The sequence below is a fragment of the Drosophila serrata genome, unplaced genomic scaffold (assembly GCF_035046125.1).
Source record: "Drosophila serrata isolate PLE 108 unplaced genomic scaffold, ASM3504612v1 contig_2, whole genome shotgun sequence".
NCBI lineage: Eukaryota > Metazoa > Arthropoda > Insecta > Diptera > Drosophilidae > Drosophila > Drosophila serrata.
In genome coordinates, this window is record NW_028256900.1 from 1,460,503 (window position 1) to 1,486,263 (window position 25,761).

At 36.9% G+C, this 25,761-nt stretch overlaps 4 protein-coding genes across 6 annotated transcripts in view; 2 read left to right on the top strand and 2 right to left on the bottom strand.

The window, feature by feature from the left end:
• The first annotated feature begins 2,380 nt into the window (after positions 1-2,380).
• On the top strand, positions 2,381-3,377 carry LOC110178982 (SUMO-conjugating enzyme UBC9-B-like). 2 transcript variants are annotated; one of them, XM_020946295.2, is made up of 3 exons: positions 2,381-2,469; positions 2,548-2,956; positions 3,025-3,377. In XM_020946295.2, exons 2-3 carry the CDS (start codon positions 2,593-2,595, stop codon positions 3,042-3,044), a joined length of 384 nt encoding a protein of 127 aa, XP_020801954.1. In that variant the 5' UTR covers positions 2,381-2,469; positions 2,548-2,592; the 3' UTR covers positions 3,045-3,377. The 2 variants fall into 2 exon arrangements, with proteins under 2 accessions (XP_020801954.1, XP_086691730.1); XM_086835604.1 differs by having other exon boundaries at positions 2,548-3,377.
• A 5,588-nt stretch (positions 3,378-8,965) lies between these two features.
• On the bottom strand, positions 8,966-10,399 carry LOC110178875 (uncharacterized). The gene is made up of 3 exons (XM_086835235.1): positions 9,803-10,399; positions 9,119-9,684; positions 8,966-9,034 (listed from the first exon to the last, which is right to left on the bottom strand). Exons 1-3 carry the CDS (start codon positions 10,356-10,358, stop codon positions 8,987-8,989), a joined length of 1,170 nt encoding a protein of 389 aa, XP_086691361.1. The 5' UTR covers positions 10,359-10,399; the 3' UTR covers positions 8,966-8,986.
• Positions 10,400-10,937: 538 nt separating this feature from the next.
• Positions 10,938-19,473, bottom strand: LOC110178973 (uncharacterized). Of its 2 annotated transcripts, none has more exons than XM_020946282.2 (4): positions 19,299-19,473; positions 11,788-12,467; positions 11,065-11,636; positions 10,938-11,003 (listed from the first exon to the last, which is right to left on the bottom strand). In XM_020946282.2, the coding sequence occupies exons 2-4, from the start codon at positions 12,338-12,340 to the stop codon at positions 10,956-10,958; spliced, it is 1,173 nt and encodes a 390-aa protein (XP_020801941.2). In that variant the 5' UTR covers positions 12,341-12,467; positions 19,299-19,473; the 3' UTR covers positions 10,938-10,955. The 2 variants fall into 2 exon arrangements, with proteins under 2 accessions (XP_020801941.2, XP_020801942.2); XM_020946283.2 differs by having other exon boundaries at positions 11,788-12,393; positions 19,299-19,426.
• A 1,225-nt stretch (positions 19,474-20,698) lies between these two features.
• Positions 20,699-25,761, top strand: part of Eip75B (Ecdysone-induced protein 75B) — a 117,138-nt gene continuing 112,075 nt past the window's right edge. The window contains exons 1-2 of the mRNA XM_086834864.1: positions 20,699-22,162; positions 22,225-24,368. Of these exons, the coding sequence (XP_086690990.1) occupies positions 22,928-24,368 (1,441 nt within the window). The 5' untranslated portion in view covers positions 20,699-22,162; positions 22,225-22,927. The remainder of the gene's footprint in view (positions 22,163-22,224; positions 24,369-25,761) is intronic.

Sequence of the window (25,761 nt, forward strand, 5' to 3'; positions counted from 1 at the left end):
AAGAAAACAAAATGCAGGCAAAAATATATATAAAAAAAAAGAAAAATAAAGGAAAGACTCAACTCGAAAGGAGAGAACGAAAACAAAAAGCGACGGGCCGCACCCTGGGGCTAAAAAGTGAGGAGTGGAGCTGCTTGGCGGCGTGGTTGGAGAGGGGGCAGGGTTGCATGCAACGTCAGTGTCAAGTTTACGCTAGGTTCACCACCTTCTCTCACCCAAAAAACAAACCACCTCCTGGCCGCCCCTTTTCCACACACAACTCCATTTTCAATGGCAGCAGCAGCAGCAGCACAAAAGCACTTTTATCTTTTATACGTTCAATTTGTGCAGTGAAAAGCGAGCGGGAAAAGCGGTGACAACAATGGGGACGGGGGCCAAGGGGTTCGATACTACACGGGGACAAAAAAGGGGAATTAAATTTCATACAAACATTTTGTGAAAAGGATCTTGGACAAGCAATTATTATTTCTAATTCTAGGTTATATAAATACTAGTATTCTGTCTATTGTTGTCTTAATTAGTACTAGAATTGCTTGGGAATTTTAGGGAACATAAAATTAAAATGTATCTACCTATTTTTGTTAAATTAAATACATGTAAATATTATTACATTTATTATAATATATTATCTTATAACCTATATAGGTTTTTACAAATTTTGTAATAAAATTGTGTTTAATAAGTTATAGAACTCATTTGTTATTACTAATTATTTAAAAAATAAATATTATTTTAATAAATAAATGTATTATTTATAATTGAACTTTTTATACCCTTACAAGGGAATTATAATTTAAATCAGAAGCTTGTAACGCTGTGAAGGAGTCATTTCCGACCCTATAAACCATATATATTCTTGATCAGCATCAAAAGCCTAGTCGATCTAGCCACCTCCGGCGGGAATACAAATTTTATAAATTTTTCAAAAATTTTATAGAAGGTTAGATTGTGAGAATTTTAAAAATTTACAAGAATTTTTTTTTTTAATTATAAATTTGAGTAAGCACATTTATTATTCTACTAAAAACTAACATAGAAATTCTTTCCGAATTAAAATTAACTCATTTTTTGGTTAGTAATGGGGTTTTGAAAAATTTAATTTGTCGATAAAATGATCATATTAAAATATCGATAAATCTCAAAGTATTCAAATATATTTAAAGGCTTAAATATGATTGATTCCCGAAACGATCCTACAGTTCTAATGCAAAATGCAAGGGTATATAAGCTTCGGCTTTCCGAAGTAAGCTTTCTTTTCCGTTTATAACTTTTAAAAATTATATATTCTCTATAACGCTATTCGAAATCAATTAATTAATTAAAATCTCTTGGAATATTAATTTATTAAAGCATTTGAAAGGACACTTTTTTTTTAATGTGTTCCCAAAAAGATTGGGTGGCGATGGGGTGGGGGCATGCGAATGCGGCACCTAGAGGCCAAAGGCACCCACCAGCTCCATGTCCCCCACAAAACAACAAAACAAACTTCACAACCATCTGCACTCATGCATCATTTATTCCGTTTTCCTCACTCCCACCCTCTATCTCTATCCCTCTCTTTATCTGCATCTGCTTTCGTGTGCCTCTGCCTGTGTGTGTGTGCGCGTCTGTGTGCTGGAGCTGCAGCAACAACAACAACGGCAACTTGAACAACGCGGTGAAGGTCATTGCTACCAAAATTGTGTCTCCCTTTTGTCCTACTCTACTCTCGACTCGATTCGCTTCGTCTCACACACACACACACACACACACCACACTCACTCGCACACACACACACACAGTTGCAGACAGGAAAAGCTGTGTGTGTGTGAGTGAGGTATCCATCCATCCTAGTGGTATACTCCACATCCCGAAACATAACTTGAGCGAGGAATGGGAGATGAAAATGGAGACAGAGAAAGAGAGAGAGAGAGAGAGAGAGCGAGAGAGAGAGAGAGTGAAGAAAGACAGAGAATGGAGGGAAAGGAGAAAAAAGAAAGAAGGGCGAAGAGGAGAACTGCAGTGGTCGTTCAGGGAGTTTTTCACTTGTCGTTTTTCTTCTCATTTTTTTTCAGCTTGCAACATGCACGCTTTTCGCTGTTTTCGCCAGTTCTTTCCTTTTCGTCAATATTTTATAAGGCATGGGTTAAGCGGGTAACAAAGTTGCCAGAAAAATATTGTTAAATTAAAATAAATCAATATATAATATGATTTATATTAGCAAAAAATGTTAACTACTAAACCTTGCAAATAAAAGTATTGCATACTTTTCAGAGAAAAAATGGTAAACATTTTTAGGAGCTGAATTTTCATATGCCTTGGTTTAAAATTGGTTTAAAATTGGCTTAAAATAAAATAAAAATCATATAGATATCGAAAATAAAATATAATTATATTCTAGTATGCCTTGACTTCTTTTTAACTGAGATTGTTGATCTGTAAACCCAACATTGAATAGTTTCAGTTGTGCTCTACGGGTGCTACAGTTAGGTACAGTTTTTATTTAAGTAACTTTATCTGCAGTGTGAAAACTAATACGGAATTTTTGGTTTTGGTCTTTTTTTTCAGAAAGTACGATAAAAAATTTGTGTTTTTAAAAGAATTCCTAAGGTGATGGAGGTCTCTGGTCAGCGCCTATACTATGAGTGGCAGAAGTGGCAGGCTTTTAAGGATCGCCCTGTTGGATTTAAAGCCGAGCCGTCGACCTTTTTAAATGGTTCATTCAATCTGTACCAGTGGAAGTGCTTGATTACTGGCCCAGAGTCATCGCCATGGGAGGGAGGCAAGTATACGGTGATCATGAGTTTTCCTCCCGAATTCCCGAAAATTCCACCCAAATGCCGGATATTTCCGCCTATATTCCATCCGAATGTGTCTGACACGGGCGATGTTTATATTCCCGATCTGGCCGAGGATATGTGTTGGTCTCCGGATTTTACCATTGGCCAGATCCTGATGCGCATTCAAAAAATTTTGGGTAAGCCGAGTCTCTTTGAAGGTATTAACACGGATGCCATCAATTTGTATGTACTGGATTTTAATAAGTACGAGAGAATAGCACGTAATACTGCAATGGCAAGGGCACAAGATGAATTTGGAAATAGAGATGATGATGAAAATGAAGAAAATGATATAGAAGATGAAGAAGTAGATGAAGAAGAGGAAGAAGATGATGAAGATGAAGAAGGAGAAGATGAAGGAGAAGATGAAAAAGATGAAGACGAAGAAGATGAAGACGATGATGAAGATTAAAAGAAAAATTAGCAAATAACAAAAAAAAAAACAAGCATAAAAACGATTTTCCCAATAATGGCACAATATTCTTGTGACTTATAAAAACTCTTTCAAAATTGTCTTACACTTTACAGTAATTATAAATAACTGCTTTGAGAAATACAGATATACCTTAATTCTAACCAAGTGGCAACCCTGTCGTGTCGCCACTTTGCTTGCGATTACAAAATCGCAACTGACTTCCCCCCCCCCCATCACCAAAACAAAAAAACTCTACAATTGCAAACTCGTTCGCTTTTGCGCCCTCCCCCTCGCACCACCCACCGACCCCCTCTCGCTCTGGCCGCAAACTGTGTCTGTGTCACTCAACCCACTAAACTAGCGTAAAATGCGACGATGACGACGACCACGACGATGCTAGGCAACGACCGAGCCGTTGTTGTTTGAGTTCCTTTAGAACCTTTGATACTCCTTAATATGAGAGCCTGATAAACATTAAAAAATAATTTTATCTACTTACCATTTATTCATAAATTTTATTTATTTTAAGCAGTAGTTTTAGTACTTAATATATTTGTATTTATAATTTCTAACAGACTCAAGTATCAAGAACAAAAAACCCTTGCTTTATAGGGTATTATAACACTCTTCACCGAATGTTTCCTATCTGGTTTTCTCTTTTGCTCACCAAGGCAGACATTGCACTGCTTATGCTATCTCTCTCTTTCTGTTGTGCAAGTTACTCAATTCACGTGCTGCAACCTCGTTGCCCCCCCTCAACCCCAACTCCATGATCCCATGGCGAGTGGCTCTCTTTTCTATTTCTCTTGCTTCGCGCTCTCAACGGAAGTTTGCTTTGCTGTTCTCCTAACTGTGTGTGTGTGAGTGTCAGTGTGTGTGTGTGTGTGTCTGTGCTGTGTGTTGGGTTCAATGTCTGGTGGTTGACCTACCCCTACCGCTTGCTTCTGCCCCAGGAGGAGTCGTCATCGTCGTCGTCGGTTCTTGGCTCCCGCTGCACTCTGCTCTCTCACCTTCTCCCGCTCTCCCCCCTTTGGCTTATTTGCACTTTTGTTGTTGACTCATTTGATGGCTCCCCTCCCCTCCCCCACCCACACACACATACACTGCTTGGGTATTAGAAAGTGCCGCGCCCAGAAAAAGGACACCAACTCCAACTGCAACTTAACCTCACCGAACACCCACCTCCCCATCTGTTCTGTGTGACAAGTGAAAACTAGAAAATTCTGCTGCTCACTAAAGTAAAAGTTGTCTTATCAATGCGTCTGGAGGTTGCTTTTGGGGGTGGTAATTTTGAGAGGGGGTTGGGGAAATGATTCGTTGCTGACAGCTCATTTGGCGTCATTGTGGCGAGCCAAGGGCCCCATAAAGATTGTAACCAGAAATTGCATAGTTTTAATAACAAATTCGAAGCTTTTTTGGCAACAATTGCATTGGACTTGACCAAGGGCATGGTTTTTTAGTTTTTTTTGGTAAAAGAAAAACTTGAAAATCAGGAAAGAAGTTTAGATTTTCCTAACCAAGAGATAACACTTTCTAAAAAACACACTTAGTGAGCTTGGTTGCTTTGATCAAAGCAGGATAGCTTTCTCATTATTAACAAAACAAAAATCTATAATTTTTAAAAATCAATTTACAAGATTCTGGAAAATATATTCAAGTGAAAAACTACTTTTTTCTAGCTTTTTTTGCCTCTAATGCAACCAACTGGTTTTCCATTCCACTTGCAGCAGATTCAAGGCTAAAAGCCTGTTGGGTCATTGCCATTGCAAGTTTTTCCCCCCGCTTTGCTTTGCTGGAAAAACTAGTTGCATTTTACCTGCAAGCGTGATATTTGCTTAGACAAATTTCCCGAGAACCGGCTGGGCGGGTTTTCCTTAGTCAGGCTTTTCTTCTTCTGCTTCTTCGTTCCAGAGAAAGTTCTGGAGCGGGAGAGTGTGTGTGTGAGTGTGTGTGTGTGTGCGCTAATACCAGAGAAATGGAGAAAGTTGCAAAGTGGCAAAAGACACTTCAGGCGGCCTATTGTGCAACTCCCCGCATTTCCACTCCATTTCCGCAGTGGAAACTAGGTGAGGTGAGTCACAGTTTGCAGGTAGCAGGTTGCAGGTTGCAACATGCAACTTGCAACCCCCTTGTTTTTTTGTGCTGACAGCGGGAGTTTTACAAAGGTGGGTGCTTTCAATGACAAATTGTCCCTTTTTCTTTACAAAAAAAATAACAGCTGGCAAGGGACTCACTTTTTGGCAACAGAAATTGGAAAATAAATAGGAAAAAGGGGAAAGAGATATGCTTCGAACAGGTGCACATTTTACATGGCGAAAATATCTCTGTTTGATAGAGAGATATGTGGATAAAAAATTCTTACAAATTGAAAATTAATAGCAAAGAGTATAGAAGCAAAAATGTACAGCACTTAAAAATTACGAAAATATATTGATAACATAAATTAAAAGTTTACATACCCTTGCAGTTTGCAATTTAATTATAGGATCGAATCGGAAATCGATCATAACTAAGTTTTAAATATTCTCATTCTTTAAATCGATATTTATCGATATTTTTATAGAACAATTTTTTTCCACAAGTCCAAGTTTAAAAACTCATTAAACTCACTAAAATGCATTAATTTTAAATCGGAAAGCTTTCCAATGTTAGTTTTTATTAGGTTAATAAATCTGCATACTCAATTTAAAATGTAAACATTTTGTAAATTTTTGATAATTTTAACGATAATCCCTTGAAGAAAATATAAAAAAAATTGGTTAATATATATGATTTATAGGGTCGGAAATGACTACATCAGTGCTTAGGAAGCTTCTAACTAAAATTATAACACCCTGAAAGGGTATACAAATTGGGTTTGTTTTTTGTCAAAAAGTTGTGAATTTTACTTGGAAAGTTATTTAAAATATTAATGCCTATAAATTTATATTTTAAACCTTTCGAATAGCTGACCTACAGTTTATAAATATCTGAAAAATATCTTGCTTAACATATTTGTTAATTGCATTTGTAAAATTTTTCACCTCCCCTTTGATAACAGAGGCTTTTTATGTGCCTGGTTTTTGTGCTTCAAAACTCGAGTGCTATCCCCTGTGAAAAGCTTTTCAACCCCTTTTTTTGTGTGGAATTTAACGCCGATCCTACAAACATTCAGCATGGTTTATTGACCTCCAATGCTGCACCGCATTGCGTCACCGTCTCATCTGGTCCGCCCTTATCACGCAACGGGCATCAAAAGTGTCAGCAAAATTTTACACAGGGAGAAAAGTATATATATCACCATGCTACTTTTAATATTCAAAAAAATCAATATATGCAAAATAATATTTTACACTATTTTTACAAAGTTAATAGATTTTAAAAAAATGTTACTTTAGTAATTATTAAATTGGTTTATGGTTATAAGTAATTTCTATAATGCGTTCTTGATTATCCATTTATTAATTATTACATATTAATGTACTATTAATGTACTACTTTGTACTATTTTTTATTAAAAACTTTTTGTGCATATTCTTGAGGGAAATGTATCTTTTTTGTTTTATTTTCTTTGTATGTGGGCTAATTTTTTTCAGTGCTGCCTTAACCCTGTACACCTCCCTTAACCCGTTGCAGTCTTCCGTTCGCTTGTGCAACATTACAAATTAGCGAAAGTTTTGGTTTGGGGAAGAAGGCCAAATTGTCTGGACTCAGTCGTGGTTGTTTGTTTGTTTTGTATTTTGTTTTTTTTTTTTGTTTATCATGTGGGTGTTGTCCCAAAGGGGGTTTGCTTCACAACAGGGGCATAATAACTGTAATCTACATCAGTTTTGCCCAGTTTGCTTGATGTTTTTGGCCAAATAAGTGGCCATAAAATGCAGTCATCAGCAAAACCAAACCGCAGTTAATAAGGTCTCGTATAAAATAAGTGTTTTCAGACAGTAAACAATAAAGAAATCGATGCCTCGGAATTTAATTAAATAAATGTTATATATTTTATGTTCAATAGAATTCAGAAACTTAAAATTTCTTTAAGATTTATATTTAATAAAATTATTATAAACAAGATTATCTTGGAAATCAGCAAAAATTATGATGAAATCTTTTAAAGAGCGTAGCAAGATATTGCATTAGTTCACTCTTCTTCTCTTATTGTTCTCTTAATTTCTTTTGGCTTAGGTCGAAAGCAAAAGCTTTTCCACATCATTTTGTATAACACTCTTAACCGAAATATAAAATAAACTGGGTAAGTCTGATTAATATAGGACTAAAAGGAGGGTTACTTTTTTTTAACTTGGCTTATCTATTTACAGCTCACACTAATACCGAACTCGGAATTACTTAGGCCACGATTGAACAAGTTATGTACATAAAACATGAGATGAGAGAAATAAATACTAAATAAATAAATAATACAAAATAACTTTAAAACCCATTAAGCCTATCGAAAAAGTCTAACTTAGAGTATAATATTGTGCTCTATTATTATTTCTTATCAGTTTTCTTGATTATTTATGTTTTCTTATTCCAGAGAATTTTATGTCTGAGGGCAATCTCTCATTTCGTCTCAGAAAAATACACTTGCAAAAGTTGCCTCGCTATCAGATTAATGTTTGTAAATATATATAATGTAATTAATAGAAAGAGGTAGAGAATATTTAATCTTCATTTACATAAAAAGAAATAATATTCAGATAATCTGTTTAGATTTGATCAAACCTTGAATACTTCATTTTGTTTAATGTTTATTAATTAATTAATAGCAAGGGTATTAGCTCGTTGGTTCGTTTAACTCCCTTTTGTTTTCTTATCTACTGAGCTCACAAGTGACACATAGAGAAGAAATTCGATAATGGAAATGGAATTAAAAATAAATATTTCGGACTTACCCATAGAAATACTCGATCTTCTCTTTGAATATTGTAATCCGAGCACATCCATAGAGGTAAAGAGTTCTCTCAGAGCTATTGCTCTTAGTTTATATTACAAATCACCTGAAATTAAAACATAAATGCTTCATTAACTTTCTGATTTGACCTTGTTGAAAGGGTTATAAGTATTTCAAATTTCCGTTGACAATTGTATGTTCAAAAAGATTTGGATATATAGTACCAATATTATAAATTTTTTTTTTTTAAATTTCAAAGAAGAAGGTAGTTTATTCCATCAACTCCTACAATTTTCTAAACATACATAACATTGAAATGAATAAAATCCATTTTTGTTTAGAGACCATTTTATCCAACAAGTGAAAAAGCCAATATGCATTCTTTGTCTGACTAAAATAAGCAAATATTTCCCACTATCACGCACAGGGGAAAATATTTCAACGATTTGGCCCAGGTGACAATTCAGCCAGCAGCAGAGATATGACTAATGCCTCGGGCAGACCCTAAATCCGGCATGAACTTTGAACTTGTTGCCGAACTGTCATAGCCATCGGAATTACACATACACCTTTTCAGCCAGGAGTGCGTGTCCAGGTGCAAGGAACAAGGTTCAACAACATGGGCCAGAAATTCCCGGGGCTTACTCATCCGATGGGTTGGTTTTAAGGAACAATGATTAACCTTTGCCATATGCAGGAGGGCATAATAAAAAAGGACAGGCAAAATTAAAACCCAAAAAGGACTTTTTGAAATGTAAGATACCATGTAAAATATAAAAAATAATATACTCATATTTTTAGTCAAAACTTTTAATTATTCTAACCATTTCCCTCCAAAACCCACTTATAAATATTACTAAAACATTTGTTATTTGAATTTTTTTTTTAATAAACACGTAACTTTATTAAGTTGGGATTTGAAACATACGACAACTGCAAAGAAAATAATTAAATATTATATTATAAATATACATATATATATATCTTTATAAAAATATATATGTATATAAACCTTACCCAATGACGTAGCCAAACGATCTTACTAATTTCATCAAATAATAGCTCCAGGGGATCCTCCTCAGTTATACCATTTTCCTTTAAAGCACTCATTAGTTTTTCCACAAACTCCAGATCAAATTTAATTTTTCGTATCGGTACATCAAAGTATCGAAGTTTTTTAAACTTTCGAATCACTTCCAAAAGACTATCATTATCGAATTGAGATGGTCGGCTCTCAGCGGTTAATTTTTTCAAATCTTCGCCCTGTTTTAGAACCGATCTACAGATCAAACCTTCAATATAACACTTGTCGTACGCTATATCAAGGATCTTTAGCTTTGGACATCTGGGAAATTCCATTGAAATAGTAGAACACGACAGTTTGAAGTGCTCAAGAGCGGGAAATTCTGGAATTTCTTCAATTTCATCTGTCTCAGATATTACATGTACACATTTTACCGTCAGCCTGCGGAGTTTCTTTAGGGGAGCACAGGCCTTGAAAAGATTTAATGGCTTGAGATCTCGGGAATAAGGCGGAGACAAGTACAACTCTTCTATGTTCACAAATCTTTGTATCTCGTAAGCTGTGCAAAGAAAAGAGTATAATTTTCTTTTCAAATAATTAAAGGAGAGTACTCGACTTCGGGCGGTTCACAAAGCTTGCCAAAGGTGACCTCGAAATAATTTCATTTTTTAACTCACCTTCATTAAAAAGAAATGGAGACATTTTTAAGCTACTCAGTTGGAACAACTCTGGTATTTTGTGCATTATACCCGGACCTGTTCTCGAGGACTTATTAAAGAAATATCCAAAGCTCAGGCTTTTGATGGAATTTTTGGCCTTGTGTATCACGGCTAGAACAAGGTCACCATTATCAGAATACACTTGGAACCTGACCTTTTGCAAATTGGGGCAATACTCTGCCACTGCTTTGGCCATCTCAGCGCTCCAATAGCAACCCGGAGATCCGACATATTCCTCTACAGTCGAACCACAAAGTGAGAGTATCACAGGCCAGGCTTCGTTCGATGTATAGGAACTATCATACATGGCCTTCTTGTATATACGGCGACTATGATAGGCAAAAGCCTTGCCCAGATATTCACAGGTTTCGGCCAAGCTGAGCTTGTCGTTAGAGTAATGGCAGTCGGTGTAGTTTCTCCAATGGCTTGGTGACTTAAATGCCAGAGCTTTGAATATCAGATCGAGGACCTCGAAGGGTAAGTCGGTTAAAGTGCGCTGCGGCTCCACTGCCATTGTTCGTTGCGTGCCTCGAAGAGAGCTTGCCGAGAGCTTCGCGCCAACTGAGCAATTGCAGTGTCAGTGTGCGAAACCAGAAAGAGAGAGAGAGGAAGAGGAAGATGAAGAGATACAGCGACTAAGAGCGACTATGTTTAATACAAAGAGAGGGATGCATTTAATCTATATTGCATAAAGCTCTCTTTTTTTAGACTTGATTTGATTTTATTGCCATTTCTAACAAGTTTAAATTTTATAAATCAGTGCGGTAGTTATAATGAATCACAATGTGTAATGGGTGCATAAGATATTCTTAGGGATTTACTAAAATTTCCCTCAGACAAATATTTTTCCCAAATTTATTTTAGGCGGATGTATATTTAGATGACATTTTTTTACGAAGATGATGACAGTTTTCATCAGTGACTTTCTTTAAGAATTCTTATATGATTTTTTAATGAATTTATAATATAACAATAATATATATATGTATGTACTTCTATTATTATATATATATATTATATATCATAAGACAAATTTATAAATTATTCAATCCATTTTTCCCACCAAAACCCACTAATAAGTATTAATTAAACATTTATTATTTGCATTTTTCTAAAAAACACGTAACTTTATTAAGTTGGGATTTGAAACATGAGACAACTGCAAAGAAAAGTCTAATAAATATATGTCTCTTTAACCAATGTATATATATTAACCTTACCCAATGACGTAGCCAATCTATTTTACTTATTTCATCAAATACCAACTCCAAGGGGTCCTCCTCAGTTATACCATTTTCCTTTAAAGCACTCATTAGTTTTCTCACAAACTCCAGATCAAACTTAATTTTTCGTATTGTTACATCAAGGTATCGAAGTTTCTTAAACTTTCGAATCACTTCCAAAAGACTATCATTATCGTATTGGGATGGTCGACTCTCTACAATCAATCTCTCCAAATCTTCGCCCTGTTTTAGAACCGATCTACAGACCAAACCTTCAATATAGCATTTGTCGTAAGCCAAATGAAGGATCTTGAGTTTGGGACAACTTGGAAATTCCATTGAAATAGTAGAACAGGACAGTTTGAAGTGCTCAAGAGCGGGAAATTCTGGAATTTCTTCAATTTCATCTGTCTCAGATATTACATGTATGCCAACTACCGTCAGAAGACGGAGTTTCTTCAGAGGGGCCAGGATCTTGAAAAGATTTAATGGTTTGGGATTTTCCATTTGGGAATAAGGTGCAGACAAGTATAATTCTTCTATGGTCACAAATCTTTGTATCTCGTAAGCTGTTCAAAAAAAAGTGTTAAGATTAAAGATAAAGAGAGTATAATTTCTTATTAAAATAATCAAACGAGAGCACTCGAGGGTCCTGTGACTTCGGGCGGTTCACGAAGCTTCCCGAAGGTGACCTCGGAATAATTTCATTTTTGAACTCACCTTCATCAACAAAAAATGGATCAATGTTTAAGTAACTTAGTTGGGACAATTCTGGAAATTTGTGCAATATATTTGGACCTATTTCCGAAGATTGGAACATGGCATATCCAAAGGACAGGCTTCTGATTGAGCTCTTGGCCTTGTGTAACACGGCTAGCACAAGGTCACCATTATCGGAGTACACTTGGAACTTGACCTTTTGCAAATTGGGGCAATACTCTGCCACCGCCTTGGCCACCTCAGCGCTCCAACAGCAACCCGGAGATCCGACATATTCCTCCACCGTTGAACCACAAAATGAGAGTATCACAGGCCAGGCTTTTTTCGATATATACGTGTAGGAACTATCATACATGGCCTTCTTGTATATACCGCGACTGTGATAGGCAAAAGCCTTGCCCAGATATTCACAGGTCTCGGCCAAGCTGAGCTTGTCGTTAGAGTAATGCAAGTCGGTGTAGCCCCAGTAGGTCTGCGGCTTACGGGCCAGAGCTTTGAATATCAGATCGAGGACCTCGAAGGGTAAGTCGGTTAAAGTGCGCTGCGGTTCCATTTCCAACGTTCGTTGCGTGCCTCGAAGAGAGCTTGCCGAGAGCTTCGCGCCAACTGAGCAATTGCAGTGTCAGTGTGCGAAACCAGAAAGAGAGAGGGAGATGGTGCGATAAAGAGACTAAGTGCGACTACATAAAATATAAAGAGAGAGAGAGATGCAGTTAATCTATATTGCATAAAGCTGTTCATCTTTATATCCGTTGCAAGTCAGAAGCTCATAGCGCAGTGCATGAATCATTTCCGACCTTATAAACCATATAAATTCATGATCAGCATTGACAGACGAGCCGATTTAGCCATCACAGTTAGAAAAAAACCGAAAATTTTATAAAGGGTTACATCGTCAAATTAAAAAAAAAAAATGTCAAAATTTGGAATAGTTTTACATTTTAAATTGAGTATTGAGATTTATTATCCTAATAAAAACTAGCATTGGAATTCTTTCCGATTTCAAATTAATTCATTTTTGGTTTTTAGTTATATAATTTTTAAACATTGAATTGTCATCAAATTTTTTATATAAAAATACCGATAAATATTGATTCAAAGAATGCGAATATTTTAAGCTTTTTATAATTCCTATGATTAAATTTCAAACTGCAAGAGTATATAAACGTTGGCATCCCAAGTTTGTTAAATAACCTTTACACAAATAAGTTAATTAAATAAATAAATTAAAAATTGTTTATTACTTTACAATAATAAATCACCAATTCAAAAATAAATACTTTTAAGAATAAATTAACCAAATACTTAAATAAATACTTAAAAATGCTAAATTATTTATTCACAAATAAATAAATCCCATATGATTATTATCTAACCCTCTAACAAATTACTTAAGAGAGTCTCTACATTTACTGACATTTTTACTCAATCTAGATAAATATTCTTTACAAATTCTATATAAGTTATTATTTAATATATTATTATAAATTATAATTCAAACAAATAATAATATTTCAAAGAAGTTCCAAGTCTAACCTACTAAAAGATTAGAAACAAAGAGGTACCAACCGGATAAGGGATAAGAGGAGGACAAGTGGATTGAACTCAAATCCAGAGGGAACCCCAAAATATTCCCACTGAGTCATTGACCGGGACCGCCTACCTCCGCCTGCCTGCCATAAATAAAGGAAAATGCTACCACCTACTGTACCCCCTCGTTAGTGTCCTTGTCTCCCGATGAAAATTAGTTTCAATGAACTCTCTCTGTGCAGAGGCGACTGACTTATAGCACACTTTGTGCTTAGCTTTTTGGCCACAATCATCAGTTCAGGCCACGCACATTGACCCAGTAATTGGTTCGGGCTCTTAACCTTCTTTTTGGGTTTATTTTCAAAATTGATATGTGATTAAGTGGAGGTGGATGGCTTGTGTACATTTGCATTCGTTTGGTTATTGGTTTAGTCTAGAGCTAAAATAATAGCTTAATTATGATGCAAATATAACTAGAAACCTTTACAATTACATTATATATATGTATATCCTTGCTATGTCTTAATCCCTAAGTGGACAAGGACTTGTGTGTATATTCTGGCTGACCTTTTTGCAATGGCCATCATGGCAATGCCGAATTTCAGGACTTGCATGAGCGTGGGTGACACGTGTGTGCCATATATCCTTGCACTGCAATTGAGCGAATTGCGTTAAGCAAATTGTCAAGGAAATGCAAAAAGAGCCCTGAAATTAATCTGCCTTTCACCTTCAACCTCTAACCCCCCAATGTCTGGCACCCATACACAAACATATATATATATAGATATATAAAGGTATATATACATATATTCCAATGTCATTTGCAGAAGTTTTTGGCGGCTGCTTCATTGAACATGAGTCTGCAGGACACAGAGTTGTTAAGGATAATATTGTTTACTTGCTTTAATTATTTCTTATATTTATATGTCTTGAATATATTGTTTTTAAAGCTAAACTGTTGAAATATATTTTAAGTTAAGAATTTTAAGAGTTTTTATAGCATTTTAGAGTTGTGAGTATTTTTTTGATGAACTACTTTAACCCTATGATATCCCTGATAATTACAATTATTAAATTTAATTTGTTTTAATTTCTCAGCAAAGTTTTGCCACCACTATTGAGCTCTTCCGCCCCCACGCAGTTGAGGGACCTTGGCCATGAGGCACTTTGAGCCAAGGATCCGAATACACGAGACTGTGTGCCGTGGCAAGGACCCGACAAACGAAATGCGGAAATGCGCATGCCTGCGTGTCCTTGCCCTTGGTCCTTGGTCTGCGCCGGCCAGTGCAGTTGTAATGCTCATGGTGTTGTCGTAGTGCCCCTGAAATGATTTTAACCTTCGTGCAGCCATGTGGCATGTGCAGCATGTTGCAGCACCCAAACATGCGCTTTTGCACCTAAGCTCTTTGCAGAGAAACTTCGAGAGACTGAGAGAGAGAGAGAGAGAGAGAGCTGCATTATGATGGGTGATACACTCCCCCCAGGACCTAGGGTAGTGGTGTTGTCTGGTTGCCCCTGCCACGTGCCGCCACGTTGCAAATTTCATGGCGCTGTCATTGACCATAATATTTGGCCGCTATATATATATATATATAAAGGAACCATAATCATAGTGGCTCCTGCCAGGGACACTGCCATGTCCTCGACGGGGAGGTTGCGGTGTCTAGCTTGGCCCTTAGGGTTCGGCGAGGTTAAATGATATTAATTCAGGGTTTCATTTGTTTACAATGAGCAAATATATAAACAGAAGGGGATGAGAGGGGTAATTTTGAAAAATCAGCTGGTTTCTTAGGATTTAAAAAGAGTTATTGATTAAGATAGATAGAAAAAAAAATAGATGGAGAGTTAGAGAGTTAGGGATATAGAGAGATAGCGAGATAGAGAGATAGAGAGGTAGAAAGATAGAGAGGTAGGGAGATAATGAGATAGATCGATAGATAAAGAGATATTGAGGTAGAGATAGATTGAGAGGTGCCTTGTGCAAATAAACCTGTTAATTAATGTTTTCTAAAACAAAATCATAAACAAAATACACATTCCTCTAACAAATCATTAACTTTATCTACTAAAAGATCAAATATACAGCAAAATCACTTAATAAACTTACTCAGACAACCATAATGGGGTGTTTTCAAATCGCGTATAATAAGTTTTGTGAAATCTTAAGCTTCTCCTGGCCAAAAGGCACACAGAATCAAGGTTACAAGGCGCTGTGTCCGTAGAACTTACCCCAAATGGAATCGCAGACAAAGGGAAGCCAACTCCATTAGAGTGCAACCCCTGTTTGAAGTTGGCTAAAATCGAGGCTTTGTGGAGGAAGTATCTCGACCTTACCAAACAAAATGTAGCCCAGCAGTGAGTGTGTCTAGGAAACCACACCATTCCCTTACTCCATTTCCGCCAGGAGCTACATAGCTCCTTCTCGTCCCCCCTGGAAGGTCTGACTTCCACAACTCCCCCTGAATGCGAAAGAGTCTGGAAGTTTGCTTTCATTTCGCTGCCCGAAGGGTTGCAACTCCAGGCAGACAGACGTGGGACAGAGATGCAGAGAAATCCCACCCACTCGGCGTATTTTTTGCAATTATTTTTAATTTCTGTGCTACGGACAACTCCCGGAATGCCAAAAAAAAAAAACACTTTTTGCAACCCCAAATAAAAGGAAGCAAGGAAAGGAAAAAAGGGGCAAACAATTCGAGACAGGAATGAACGCAGGACGCAGACCTGAGAACATGAATGTTCGCTTTGCGAAATATAGACTACAGTGGATAGTCCAATATAACAATTAATAGAATTAAATAAAAATTAAAGATTACCAAATTATATATGAAAAGTGAATATTTAAGTTATAATATTAATTAAATATAGTATATGGGTTAAGTATATATAAAATATCATGGAATTTATAAGTAATATATTTTTGGTTTACTAAACTGTAATTTGTAACATTAAAGATCTTAGTCTTTATAAAACCATTGCTGTAATACTGTTGTTTTTAATAAAATACCTTATAAAAAGGCCCATTCCCATTAATATAATTAATGTCGAAATACTTATAAGAATAAGGGCAAGAATTAAATATAAGAAAAAATAAACAAAAATTATCCAAAAAGCATAAATTTATGTTTTTTACCCTTTTAGCAGGCAACTTCTTGACATAAAAAACTATTGCCTACATTTTGGCGATAGACAGGATTGCCTTGAAATCTGAATTCTCTTCTTAAGCTTTCTTTTACTAATTTCCTGTAATATTATCTTTAATATATATATTACAAGAATTTATTATTAATTAAATAAATATTATATTTAATTAATTTTAATGAATATTTTTATTATTTATTTATTTTTTATTCATTTATTAATTCCTCATCCCATGTAACGAGCTTTCACTGTAACGACTTCCATGTCCGCGTCTAAGTTCCACGGCCCACACGTCCATTGCACCCCCAATCGGCTTTGTACATTGACTTCTCTGGGCTACGCTTTGTTTTCTGCATTCGCTGCATGTTAAGCTCTCGCTTGGCTCTCTCTCTCTCTTTCTATCTCTCTCTCTCCGTTCAAGGCGGCTCTCTCTCTCCCTCTCTCTCTGTTGGTAAGCTTCTGCTCTCTCCCATACCACGACCTACCTTACCCACACCCACAGTGGGCTGCGTTTTCTGCAATCGCTTGTTCTACTGCTTCTTCCTCTTCTTCTTCTTTGGCTTCTGGCTTTCCCATGCACAACTCCCATGCGAACAGCGACGTCGACGTCGACAGCGCTGCTCGTTTTCATATTGAAAGTAGAATTTTTCACTTTTGCGAAAAATGTGGAAACTCAGAACGAGACTGGTCGGAACTCAGTCATTTTGACGACGTCATGTGGAACGCACCGTTGCGTTCCGTCTCCCAGTCGCGTTCTTCGTCTCCTTCTAACTCTTAATCTGCGCAATCGTCTTAACTTTCGTTTGTCCCAATAAAAAATAAAATATATTATTAAAAACTTAATAAACTTAATGTAAATCGTATCGATCGGTCTAGATACGAGCAATCCCTCGGATGCAGATGCATCGCAAGTATCTGTGGGATGCGCGAGGCGATTAAGTGAAGCCTTTGTAAGTGAAAATGATACAGATATGCCATGAAAAACGGTGGGATTTCAGTGTTGTGAGAGCTTTGTGTGCCACAGATAAAAAATATATAAAAACGAAGATGGAGATGGTAAAATAAAGATCTAAAGTTTAACAATTTGCTGAAAAGTGAGACAAATTTGGAATTCTTAGAGTCAAGAACTCGTTTTTTAAAACAAAACTTTGTCCAAAATGGAATTAAAACCAAAAAAAGGAATAATTAAACTGGAAACTTAACAATTTACAGGACTTTTCTTTAAATGGCCACCAATTAATTGAAATATTATAAACTTTTCAATTTGAAATATATATAAAATTAAAAATTAATGTAAAATCGTGGTTATAGAAGTAATGAAAGTAACTATGTTTAAAAAAAAGTGCCAAAAAGGACTTTTAAACACATTTAGATTGTAAACTTAATATGATATCAAAGAAAAAACCAAACAGTTGAAAAACTGGGAAAATTATTATAATAAATACAAAAGAAACTATTTAATGAATGAATAAAATACTTCATAAATATTTTTGCCAAGTTCTATTAAAAAAGAGTGAACATTCACAACACTTAACATTTTAACATTTATTTTCGTTCAAACCAACGTTGAATAAAATAAAGTATAAATTAATAAGACAGTGTTAAAGTGTACAAAAATTTAATAGTGTTCTTCGAATCAAAGCTATAAATGTTTCAATAATAAATAAATACTAAACAAACTTAAAAATAAAAAAAAAAAACTTCAAAAAAGCTTCATATTTGAGACTAAAACCCTGATTAAAAAAGTAGATACAAAAAGATACATGAAAAATACTTCCCCTTGACCTTTCACTCTCGGATTTGACTTGTAACTAATCCTTCAATAATATATTGAAACTCAAAAATCATCAACTATTAAAATCGCAATTGAAATCCTGCTTCCCAGCCCCCTTTTGTGGACCCCATTCCTCCAACTGTCTGACTCATTCCACTTGGCCCGTAACTTCGTCTGGAGTTGCAACCCTCATTAGATCCGGAGCCACACCCCCTGCAAGTGCCTCCCCCCCCCCCTCATCGGTCTCCTTGCAACTCCGCAAAAATGCAGATACCCCAAAAAAGCTGAGCGGAGAACTATATATGGCGGCAGAGTATCTACAGAGCGATAACAGTGCGCTGCTTGCTCAGCTGTAGACGCTCTGTTAGGCTGCTGCTACTGCTGCTGCTGCTGCTCTAGCCTTGCCTTGGTGTGGGTGAACTTGAACACGCACACGTGTGTGTGCTCTCGTTCTGGTTCTCTCTCGTGCTCTCCTTCTAATCGCGCTCTGCTCTCTGCCTTACTCTCTCCGGCTCATTTCATTCTATTTCAAGTTCTTATTTTGCAATACAAGTACAAAAAGCACGCCTCTGTTGGCGTTCAGTGTTAAGGTCAATACATTTGCCGACTTTCAATGGGGCTGTGTGTGTGTGTGAGTGTGTTTGGGGTTATTTTTTTTTTTTTGCGGCCTATGTGTGTGTAATGCACTTGAAATAAAGAGGAGTGTGTTGGATATTTGAGAATTTTGTATTCAATAAATAAGTTTTAACTAAAAATATTTATTATATTGTGACTTGTGCACTATTTTTAATAATTTAAATATATTTTGTTGCAAATTTTAATTAATATTTTAATGCTAATGAAGTGCTTTAAATTTGGTATAAAACTCTTAATAGGAGAGTATAGATTTTACTTTAACTTATATTTTTGCTTTAAAAAGAAATGTAATAAAAAATTAAATACATATTGCTCTTACTTTTTGATATTTTAAAATTGCATACTTATATATAAATTATTATTACTACAAAATATGTCTATTTTCTAAATTATATTTCTAAAGATCATTGAAGATTTAAATTACTTGACTTACATTTTCAATTGCTATCCTTCTCTCTTCTCTTCTTTCTTTAAGAACTTGATTAGAATATTAGTTTTTAAACCCCAACCCCTTTTAAACTTAAATTCAAAATATTGAAGACGTTTTTTAAGTATAATAATTAATATTTTCCCTCTGTAAATTTCCACTTGGTTGCCCCCGGGTTTGTGAGGTTATATTTTTGTTTGTTGATTAGTCTGCTATTGAGTGTTGTTGCCATGCACACTGAATGTCAGCGTTGCCTCTGCCGCTTTTGCAAATAGCGGTTTATTTTGCTGCACAATGTTATTGTAATATTTTGTTGTTGCTTTTATTTTGGAGGTCTTTTCCACTGACGTTTGCGGAAGCTTCCGTTTGGCACGATGCATCATCATCGCTCTATCTCATGGCGTTACGAAAAATGCATTTTACTTTTCACTTGACTTTTCGTAGAAAACAATGTCACATGTTTTGCGGACAGGTGACCGAGTGAAAGTGAGCGAAATTATGCGATTTACATGACTATTAATGGGGTTAAGCAAGGTTGTGCCTTTAAGTGATTATCCTTCCTTTTAAAATGGAGTTTGGAAAATATTTTAAGCTTCTAAATAAAGTCAAGTGCTTATTCTTTTTATATTCAAGTAAAAATATTTAATTAATAACAAATTTATACTTTTTTGCTCTCTAATAAAATCAAGAATACCAAAAAATCTAAGAACTTTCCGCTCCAACTTTGAATATTCATTACTTCCTACTCTACACTCCACTTGTTCCATCCATTACGTACCGACCGAACCTACCTCAATGCGTAACCCTGCCCTAACCCAGGAAAATTCAGCTCAAACCCCAGGGAAAAACCCACTTCCCCTGTCCAGGAATCTTCCCCCGGCACGCACATATTACTCATACGCACCCGAAACGCGGAAGTCGAGGCCCAAATAAAGAAAGAAAACGCAACCCCCCAAAGCAAAACAACAACCCTTAGAAACTCCATGAAAAACTCCCCCATTGAAATGCCCCAGTCCAGAATTTGTTAACCCCCCTCACACACACAGCAGAAGGGAAAAAGAAGACGAAGAAAGACATAAAAGAAGCTAAAAAGCATTATTATGTGCGTCTTTTGCTTTTGTCTCATTCGCATTTATTTTTGTTTATTTATGTTTTGCTTGTATTCTTCGCCTTCGCGCCTTTGCTTCCTCATACGCAGACGCTCTCTCTCACTCACTCTCTCTCTCTGTCTTACTCTCTTTGCTGATTTCCGTTCACTCCTGCTCATTTCCTCTCATTTTTCACACGGTTTTCACTTTCGTTGTGCAGCTTTTTCACCGACAGAGAGAGAGAGAGAGCACACAGCGAGAGAGAGAGATACATCGACCGTGAGAACCCGTTGGCTCTCCTTAGGTTCTGTTCTGTCTGGCTTTCGGCAAAACGAAGCTTTTGCACAGTCGAGAAAGTACGGCCAACGCAACGGTTTGCGATATATATAATCCAGCCAGAGCCAGCCGCGATTTTAGCAGAGCGCAAAAAAAAAACAACAAAATCAACACACACACACACACACACACGGAAAAAACAGCTGAGAAAAGCCAAGTGAATTTTACAATTAACAAATTAAAGCAAGGAAATTTTGTGCTATTAAAAAAAAAATGTGCAATAATTATGGGACAGCGTCGGGCTGCCTTACATAAGCCATAAAGCGGTAGCCCACCACCCGCCCCTCCCATTGTCAAGGGCGCCAAAGTGTGGGCCACATTTGAGCCGTGACCGTGGCCGTAACCGTTGCCGTACTCGTGTCCCGTATATCGTCGCCGTCGCCGCATCGCATCGGGAGCGTCCTCGTCCTCGTCCTCGTCCTCATCCGCGTCCGCGTCCTTGTCCTTGTGCAGGCCGAGAACAGCTGCTTGGGTCCTTCTCCCGTGTCCTTGTTCTTGAACCGAAAGTCCTCCGCAAAAGAATAAACCAAAAACCAACAACAACAACAAAAATAATAATAATAATATCTGCTAAACCGCCTCCCCAGCTGTTGCTTCCCCCCCTTTACCCCGTCTAAGCCGACCCTCAGCTGTGGGCCAATTATTCGAGTGAAAAAAAAATATATATATGTAAATATATATATGAAAATGTTGGAAAATCAGTAAAAACAGCTGTGGCATTCCAAGTGTAGGATATAATGTGTTTTACAATGTGTTTCAATAAGCTGTTCCTAATAAACAAATCCGGCAAATATTTGCCAGGCACAAAGGTCAAAAGTCAGCAAAGACAAGTGTAACAAAATAATAATAAAAAACAACAACAGCAAATCAAATTCAAAAATCAAAGAAAATTCAAGTGAAAAAAGTAAAAAGATCTTAAAGTGAAATTAAAATTCAAAGTTGGCAATCTATCAAAGCTCCTGCAACGTCCCCCAAAAATAACAAAAGCTTAAATAATAACCATAAATATATAAATATATTTTTCTAGAGGTGTTTAAAACATAAAAAAGAGAAAACTTCCCAGGAAGAACATAAAACGGAAATCTAAATTTCAAAAAAAGCTAAAGAAAATCACTGCTCAGGTTTAATAAAAAAGAAAAAAATTTGTAACAACAAGTTTATAACAGCGTTGTGTTTCATGTGCAAAATCTATAATAAATAAATAACTCATATATACACATATATATATATTTTTGGAATAAAATACTAATTAATATATCTTGTGAATCGTGTATAAAATTGTGTAAATAAACAAATTAAAAGGTTTAAACTTTATACACTCGCACACCCCAAAATACGATCATCAAATACAAATATATATTCTTATACATATTATTCAACGATTTTAATCAATCAATACATCAATCAATTCAACAATCAATCGATATACTTCAATTTGCAAATAAAGTGAGTTCGAAACATCATGTTTTTAGGATGATTTTTATGGAATTTATATAATTTTTTAACAGCTACTTCAAGGAAATACCTACAAAACATACTCAGCCGCTGGTGGTGTGAATCGAACGGAGCATAAATCAGCAAAACAATAAACCATCAAGTATTATTAGCAACTAAAATTAAACTCAGACTCGGAATTCAATAATTCATTCAAACTCAACTCAGTCGGAACTCATTGTCATTCTCAACGGAAGAAGCCTCAACCAGAATATAGCAGAGAAGATAAAGATATATATTTATATAGATATATGGTAAGGATCGGGCAAAACGCTAAGCTACAACTAAGGACTAAGGACACAACCAAGAAAACTCTCTAGGATACAATAGCATACAGAAATACAAAAAGGACAAACTTTTTCATGCAACTTTGAAGGCTGACGAAACAAATATTTTGATAATCCTGAAAACCCAGAAGAAAACTAAAACAAATTACAAATTACCACAACAACAGCAACAACAAAAGCGTTAAGAAGAAGAGACTGATTTTAAATTTAAATAAAAAAGGAGCAAGCAAAGGAAAGGATAGAAAAGCAGCAGTGAGGCAAAAGTGATTCAGGATCAAATCCACAAAAAAAAACAAAACAAAAATCAAGGCAACAAGCAACAACTCTTTCCATACAACAAACAAAACATATTTAGTTTATATCTAAATATATAAAATATTTATATTTTTTGGGCGACTTTCACGCGTTTTTCTTTTTGAATAAAAACATCATGTTGAAGAAACTCAAGTGCATGGAAGCAGTCCAGGCAGCAGCTGCCGCTGCCTCGGGCTCCTCCTCCTCCTCTGGACCGGGATCATTCTCGGGTTCCAGCTCCAAATTGATCAAAACCGAGCCCATCGACTTTGAGATGCTGCATCTCGAGGAGAGCGAGAGGCAGCAGCAGCAGGATCTAGAGCGGGAAAGGGAGCGGGAACGGGAAAGAGAACCCAGCAGCAGTGCCTCCCAAGTACCCCAAAGATACACCCACGTCCAGGTCCAAACTGTGCCGCCACGTCAGCCCACAGGTTTGACCACACCCGGTGGCACCCAGAAGGTCATTCTAACTCCCCGTGTGGAGTATGTGCAACAAAGAGCCACCAGTTCCACGGCTGCTGCTGTCAAGCATATCTACACATCACAGCAGCAACAGCAACAGCAGCAGCAGCAACAAGTGCGATCTATGCCTCCAGAGGGAACAGCTCTGCTGACCACCGCCTCTGGATCTACTGGCGGAACGCCACAGATCATCATAACCCGCACCCTGCCCTCCAGTCAGCATCTGTCGCGTCGCCACTCGGCGAGTCCTTCGGCCCTGCATCACTACCAGCAACAGCAGCAACAACAGCAGCAGCAACAGCAGCGGCAACAGGTGTCGCCTCCGCCGTTGCACCACCAGCAACAGCAGCAGCAACATGTACGAGTGATCCGCGATGGCCGTCTGTACGATGAAACCACTGTGGTGGTGGCCACCAGGCGACATTCAGTGTCACCACCACCACTGCACCACCACTCCCGATCGGCGCCCGTTTCCCCGGTGATTGCCAGGCGAGGGAACTCCAACTACATGGAGCAGCAGTATCAGCAAAGACAGACGCCACCATTGGCGCCACCACCACCTCCTCCACCGCCACCGCCGCCACCACCACCACCCCAACAGCAGCAGCAACAACAGCAATATATCTCCACTGGAGGACCACCACCCACGGCGGCTGCTCGCAAGTTTGTGGTCAGCACCAGCACGCGACATGTGAACGTGATTGCTGCCAATCATTTCCAGCAACAGCAACAGCAGCAGCAGCAACATCATCAGCATCAGCAACATGTGATTGCCAGTGTTAGCTCCAGCAGTGGTTCACCCAGTGGCTCCACCAGCTCCTCTTCTTCTGCGCACATCTTTCGCACGCCAGTGGTGTCCAGCTCTAGCTCTAGCTCCAGTTCGAGTGCCAGCAGCAACATGCAACATCACCACCACCACCAGCAACAACAGCAGCAATCACAGAATCTGGGTAGCTCGGTGATGCGGCCACCACCGCCACCGCCACCACCCAAGGTCAAGCATGCCTCCAGCTCCAACAACAATAATAGTAGCAACTCCAACTCCAACTCCAGCAACAGCAGCAACAATTCCAGCAGCAACGGCGAGGAGCCTTCCAGTTCGATTCCTGATCTAGGTAAGTCTCTCATTCCCTCACAACTCGAACTGTTAAACCAGCAACCCGTTGACCCTGACGGCACTTGCCGATCGCTATACGGTTGGGATATATATATATATATATATACATATATATGGATAAGTCGGTTGACAGGTTCCTACCATAGCCATACATAATATATATATAATATGATACAGGGGCACTGAACAACAGAATTTACCAATACATCTCTTATACATATATCTTTCAATAATTGGATAGAAAATAATTCTAAGAGGGTTTTTTGGGAATGAGTTTCTATTATAAAAGGGTTATTTTGTTAATAAATATAGTTCCTGTTTTTTATGACATATATATTTATGATTCTTATATATTAATATTAATATATTATATAAAAACCGAATTATTAAATGATGTATTATACATCAATAAATACACCATAAGAAATGCAGCACAGAAGGACTTTCTTTGTTTATAAATTTAAACCATACAACACTTGCTTATATGGTTTATATATTAGAAATAATTTCCAAAAGTAATTCTTATTAATTATTTAACAACTGTAGCTTAGTGTTAAAACTGGGGGACAGACAAACTTGATGCGTGTAGGAAATCAAAATGAATTCAGTCACTTGTGAGTCAGCGGTTAATAGAGCTGTTTGTACAGTTACACGTATCTATATAAAGCATATAGAAAATGTGAGGGAATAACGGTAATGCTAAAAGGTCAAACTATATATGAGTAATTTTACTCACTATATAGATCTGAGCTAGCAGCACGTTTTGAAAGTGAAATGCCATAGATGGAAGCATTGGGTCAATGGGTAAAAGTCTGATTTAAGAACTGCAAACAATTCCAATTCATCAGGGGATTACCTCATAACTTTTCAGATTGAAATGATATATATATGTATACTAAGGCTGCACCTTAAAAAGCACAATTTTTATTTAAATTTAATTATCAATTTAAATTGAAATTGAAATTGTTTTCGGGGGTTGGTCAACAATGCCTGCTCGACACACATCTATTTATTTTATTTCTTTTTAGCAATGCCAAGGTTGTGCGATATATGTTATATATATGTATATTTCTATATATACATATAAATATATTTATTTGTGTTAATTTTTTGTGTGTGTTCGGCAATTTGCTTGGCTGCTCTCTCACCTTGAACTTCAACTGGAATAAACTTGCCGCTCTGTCTGCTGATTCTCAGCTCTTCTCTGACGTGATGTCTGAGTTTTTTGGAATTAAATCTGCATATATAGGTGAAATGCGTATAAATGATATATATATATATCTGATTTTTTGTTTTCCGTTTTTTGTTTTCAATTTATTTATGAATAACTTGGCTAGTTGCATCTGCATTGGTGATTTTACGGGGCTACTTCCGTTTTGTCTGGCACAATT